The sequence below is a fragment of the Leptinotarsa decemlineata genome, unplaced genomic scaffold, assembly GCF_025532065.1.
Source record: "Leptinotarsa decemlineata unplaced genomic scaffold, Ldec_3_MD MMD2_tig00000199_RagTag_RagTag, whole genome shotgun sequence".
NCBI classification, from domain to species: Eukaryota; Metazoa; Arthropoda; class Insecta; order Coleoptera; family Chrysomelidae; genus Leptinotarsa; species Leptinotarsa decemlineata.
In genome coordinates this window covers 5,801,781-5,808,014 of record NW_027412544.1, presented here as the reverse complement: position 1 = coordinate 5,808,014, position 6,234 = coordinate 5,801,781, and the positions used below count along the sequence as shown (strand labels likewise).

Sequence of the window (6,234 nt, the reverse complement as noted above, 5' to 3'; positions counted from 1 at the left end):
AGTACTTTTTATCTATTGTTTTACAATTTTGCTTCAATGTTATCAATTTATTGTAGATGTCTTGATAAAGGGAATAAACATTCTCGAAAGCTCGACCATATAACAAAGAGTATTCTTTAAACAACAGCCCAGCAATTTTGACTGCATCCCCAACATTATTCCGTATTTCTCCTTAACTAGTCAGTCAAGACTACCCATCGCTTTATATATATATATATATATATATATATATATATATATATATATATATATATATATATATATATATATATATATATTGAGACTAGCTGTAAATCAAATTATCTGAAAGAACAATTTCAGGACAGTCTCAACGACACCTAGCATAAAACCACTATTCCCCTGGCTAATACTGCGAAGGGTAATACCACTTTAAGTGCAGGATTCTTCAGAGAAGTAATTCCTTCATATGCTGTTGGCATTACAACTGCCGGAATCGATTTTCAATTATTGTAACACACTTGCAGACCGGTTTCGAGATATTTGGCTACTAGTCAGTGCAGTAGTGTCCATCATCGACATGAGCCGATGATTCCACATATTCCATTCAAGATACATTTTGTTCAAAACATATATTACTTCAAAATAAACAAAAAATGTGTGTGTGTGAGTTATACAAGTATTTAAGTACATCTTTGAAAAATTTAGGTTTGAGGGGAAATATGGTGGTATACCATAAATCTTTTACATTCAGTACAAGTGAAAGAGAAAAAGAGAGAAGTTACTTCAACCATTACCTCTTCAAAAATATTTCAGATCATGATTTCGATTTCACTCTCTATCAATTGCCACTAGTAACAGTTTGATAATAGAACGATAATTTGGATATTTCACAATATTTTATTTTCTATTTCACCAATCAGGTGTATAATCTCCACAGCTTGGAAAGTTATCAGGAACTGGTACCATATCTTCTTTTTCTCCTACCTGTAGAAGCATCGACATACCCAATTCAGCATGGAATTCCAGGTGGCAATGAAGAATCCAGTAACCTATCAATTTTTTTATAAATTAATGCAATTCATTTTCATAGTAATTTATATTTTTGATAATGATTTTAATGAAATTTTCACCTGGATTTGAAGCTTGGAATCGAACAATAGTATATCCACCAGCCGGAACATTGACGGTATCTTTCAAGGGAGCATCGACTAAATTCCTTTTGAGAAGTCCCAACTTATCTCTGGATTCAATTTCCTCGGGAGTGACACTGTCTCCAATTTTTTCCATACCAACAACCCTAAAGTTGAAACCGTGGAGGTGCATTGGGTGATTACCAACTGACCCTGCCGCTTCGTCAATAAAAATCAACTCAACTGTAGCATTCAGAGGAATCTAAAAATGAATGTGAGGTTAAATACCATCGAGCAGGAGAAATAGTTTGTCCACAATTAGAAGCGTTCTTTCAATTAATCTAACCTAGATTATAAACTAACTCGACCAATGATAACTTTGTTAAAGGACAACTAGAACACTTCGTGCGTTTTTTTTGTGAAATCAAAGAATTCCAAACTGTATAATAATTTTTACTCACAATCAATAATAAATGTAATAGTAAGTTGTATAACATCGATAAGTTCTCTAGTCAATATTTAGTTATTATATAGTGTAAAACGTATTTAATATTACGGGGATTAATGGGCTAAAATGTTCGTAGGCTAATACACAGATGGCGCTACTATTATTAAATCAAACCCTAACCTTTAAAAGACACGTGTACAAATTTCACGGCTGTTGGACTATAAGTTTTTAGGAAAGGTAATTTTGAGTGGAGCAACTTTTGTCAATTTGAAGGAAATGGATAAAAAGAAATTTCATGTGTAAATAAAGTATTGCTTTTTAACGAAGCTGAAAAATAACAATTATATTAAGCAAAAAAAACTGAAATTACAAAGAAATAAAATACAAGCAACAACCAAAAAAAGAACTATTAACACGACGTGAAAATAAAAAAAAAGTGAAAAAAAATTATTAACAAGAAATGAAAATTAAAAATTAAAAGATTCCAAACCAAGTTACTTCACGACGTTTCGATTGTTAGAATCGACAATCGTCTTCGGGTAATAACTGGACTTATCCCCGGAGATCTGACTATTTATAGGTCATTCGAGTGCTTTCACTTATCCCCTCTTCCCTCTCTCTGCTTCATCGGTTTTAGCGGACGCTGATCGTTTGGCGGGAATTGGTCGTGTTCCGCTTGATTAGAGGTTTCCATATGTTGCGTATCTCTACGCTAGCTCGGCTGAATACGTGGTTGGACAACATATATGCGGCTTCTTTGAATGTTCTCCTAAACCATTGTTCCTCTTTGTGGATGATTTCAGCTTGAGCCCACTTGATGTTATCTTGATGAGTCCAAACATGCTCTGCTATTCTTGATTTGCTGATTTCTCCTAGCTGTGTGTGTTTCTTGTGCTCGGCAATGCGAACATTCAATGACCTCCTAGTTTCACCGATGTATGATTCTACGCACTCGCAGAATATCCGGTAAATGCAATTCTTGGAATCGCAGTCCGCTTTTGGTGGATCCAATTCTTCTCAGCCTTTTCGACAATCCTCTGATGTAGGGAAAGTACAAGTACTGGTTGTGGCGGCTTCTCTTCCTTTGAAGGCTCTTGCTGTCTTCTAGCACGGCTTGACTTCATAAACATTATTCGCACTTTGCACCAGAAAAATCAACCGTTGAGAAGTGGTTCGCTAAGTTTGAACGAAAAGAAATAAGCACCGAAAACGATGCATGCAGTGCCGTAAAAAAATCCACAAAGTGAAGTTGGTCCAGATAGCTGAGGCTCTAAAGATATCAAAGGAATGTATTGGATATATCGTGCATGAATATTTGGATACGTGGAATCTCTATTCAAAATGAGCGCTGCGCGAGCTTATAATCAACCAAAAACAACAACGAATTCTGAGCAGTGTTTGAAGCTTTTACACCATTAAAACCCGAAATTAATGCGTCTATATGTAACAATGGATGTCTCCATCATTTCACACCAGAATCAAAACAATCGTCACCTGAGTGGACAGTCAGCTAGCAAGGTTATGATATCAGTATTTTGGAATGCGCATGGTATTGACTTTCTCGAAAGGGAAAAAACCATCAACAGCGACTATTACATAGCGTTATTGGAGCGTTTGAAGAACTAAATCGCTGACAAACTGCCCGATTTGATGGCTAAATAAAATGAATTAGGCTTCGAATTACTTCCGCATCCACCGTATTCTCCAGATCTGGCCCCAGCAATTTTTTTCTATTCTCATACGTCAAGAGAATGCTCACTGGAAAAAAATTAGTGCCGATGAAGAGGTAATCGTAGAAACTGAGGCCTATTTTGAGGATAAAGACAAATCGTAGGTACTATAAAAATGGTGTCCAAAAATTGTATCGCCCTAGAAGGCAAATATATTGAATAATAAAATGAAATATTATCAATAATTTTTTTTCTATGTTAGTCTACGAACTTTTCAGCACAACTGTTGATAGCTGTGAAGCTATATTTTTTACAATAATTTATTAGTTATTGATTCATTATCATTTTACTTGTGTTCGAGAACAAACAGTGAATATTTCATCATTCAACTTGATTGACAATGTTAGTGAATGTTCAGCTTCCTCTACACTTCTCACAAAGTTACCTCCACGAAATTGAACGCAGTTCCAAGTACATGTTTACACACTCGTGCAAAATATGAGTCAAAATACCTTTTGACACTATTCTCTCCGCCCAACTTTCATTAACTGCGCGAGTATTATAAACAACCCTTTAGAGGTTCTAGCTTTCATTTCATAAAGAAAGAAAGAAATTTGTGTTTATGAAATCAATAAATATGGAAACGCTACTTTGTAAAAGAAACGAGTGAATTGATTTCCAATATAACAGTACAGTAACAATAATTTGTTTTTTTTCCAAATTGATTCGATTTTACTATCCATTTTCTCAATTTGCCTAAATTTTTGATTCTTATCAGTCAGTGGACTATGCTTGGCAGTAAACAAATCTAATCTAAAACAAATCTGATAGGCGTCAGTCCAGTCAACCTACTGTGTACGTATATCCCAGACTGGCTTGGACGTTTGGAGTTAATTTTTTTAGATTTGTTTACTGCCAGTCTTCAAGCATAGCCCACTGACTAATAAGAAAGTTTTTCTTCCTTATTCAAAGGAATCGGCCAAATTTCGGATATGCAGTTGGTTATTACCTCGTCCACTAGATGGAGTGACATTTTGCTGTTCGCTTCAACTTAGGAAGAGGAATGAAATACTCTGAAAGAATTCTGATTTTCAATTATGGAATATTATTGACTTTAGGTCGATGATGGCACCATCTTGTACTGACGAGTGGCTAATGAGCCCGAAACCGGTCTGCAAGTGTGCCCGTACCAAAATTGAAAGTCGACTCTTTCAGTTGTATTACCAATTGAATATGCAGGAAATTTTCTGTGAAGATATTCCTGCACTGAACCCTGTCGGATATAATCCAACGCCCTTCGCTGTATTAACCAGGGGAGTAATTGTTTTCTGATAGGCGTCAGTCCATTCAATCTACTGTGTAGATATATTCGAGGCTGGCTTGAACGTTTAAATTTCATTTCTTTAGATTTCTATATGTTATTTTCAATAACACATTAGAATGTTTCAGTCCCGTTATTTTCAAATTTTCATTGAATTTCTCATAGATTTCAGATATTTTCAACATCTTCTTGGACTATGGAATTCAGAACCTCTAACATGACTATTTCGTGTTGCTTTTTTGTCTTAGTACTAACTCTTCGTGTGTCAATATATACATTTTGTACCCCCTTCATCCGCACGTACGGTACTTCCCTATAAACTACAGATTTTTTGAAACAGCATCAATTCATAATATATCAATCCCATCTTTCCTAGTTTTCCATTTGGATTGAAGGAAGTTAAAAAGATTCACCAAAATTTAAGGGTCAGAAATGCAATCTCCTAATTATTGAAATAACTGAAGAAATTTCTGCATTCATCTGATTTCAGTGCTTATTGAAAAAAATCTACTAAATAAATTTTCACTCACTTTCACGGCATGGTAACATTTGCACTCCTCCACTGTGCAATTTTGATCAACCATATTTTCTTTATTGCAAAAAATGTCATCTGAGACTTGATTTCTACTGGGAAGGAGAGCAAAATTTGGCATCTTCAATGAAATATGATTGAGTTGTGGTGTTTTTCTCTTTCTTTCTACGTCAACTGAAAAAATATATTTCATTATCCATTTAAATGAAACCTGTAAAAGCTTCTTAAACTGGAATTATTAAAACCCCTTCTTAGAAATCTCATAAAAATTCAAAAAGCTATTGAAAAAAAGTTTTTGGGCTTTTACTTCTCCACCTTCACTGAAAAAAATGCGGAAAACTTCCGAATAAAGAAAGAAAGCAGTTGAGTACAAAATGAACTCTAAACAAAGACGTGTAGATCATTCACAGAAGTATGAAGTTGGAAGAGAAATCTCTCCCGAAACAACTACTTCCACAGTGAACAGTGAATTACACGAAACAAAAAATTGTTTCGAAACAACTATTTTCATATAAACATCGAATTAGGTATAAAAACGGGAAATTTTCAGGAGTACCAATCAATATAAAAAAGTATGTTCATGTATGTTCGCTTTTCACCTGCCAAGTTTGCGTGTTCATCTCCTAAAGACGACAACTTGATTGGCGCAGTAACTTATCGGTGTAAACTAAAACGTTTGCCTTCTCTACACCTGTATAAAGTTCTGCATTGCAATTTTTCTATTTTTCAGATTGTGGAAGGTGGAAAAACCCAAAAATAGTCGATAAAATACCTGATTTTCTGCACAAAAAGTAATTCGTTCAATATTGTTCGAATAGTGTTAACAATATTTGTTACGTATTTGTAACTTTCAATTTTTTGATATGAATTTGAGAGACAAACAGAAATGAAAAATGAACTTACGATTATTGAATCTAAGGTTTGGTTTACTCTGGAAATCTGAATTATTGATCGCCTCAAAGTCGAATGAAATAATATACTTGAAATCGGGTTTTTCTTTCAGTGATTCATCCCATTCTTGTATGGCCTGTAAATCTGGTATACTTAGGAAATTTTCACTACTTTCTCCAGTAATACTGTTGATTTGCTGAAAAATATAAAATATCATCATGAACTTCGGAAACAAATGAACTTATTCAGTTCTAAATATTTTTTACACATGAGGAATTCAT

General features: G+C 34.4%; 1 protein-coding gene across 1 annotated transcript in view; it reads right to left on the bottom strand.

The window, feature by feature from the left end:
- Positions 1-575: 575 nt before the first annotated feature.
- LOC111510045 (uncharacterized) overlaps positions 576-6,234 on the bottom strand; it is a 32,063-nt gene continuing 26,404 nt past the window's right edge. The window contains exons 8-11 of the mRNA XM_023165903.2: positions 5,966-6,149; positions 5,061-5,236; positions 1,092-1,353; positions 576-1,010 (exon numbers count right to left, since the gene is read on the bottom strand). Coding sequence (XP_023021671.1) covers positions 871-1,010; positions 1,092-1,353; positions 5,061-5,236; positions 5,966-6,149 — 762 coding nt within the window. The 3' untranslated portion in view covers positions 576-870. The remainder of the gene's footprint in view (positions 1,011-1,091; positions 1,354-5,060; positions 5,237-5,965; positions 6,150-6,234) is intronic.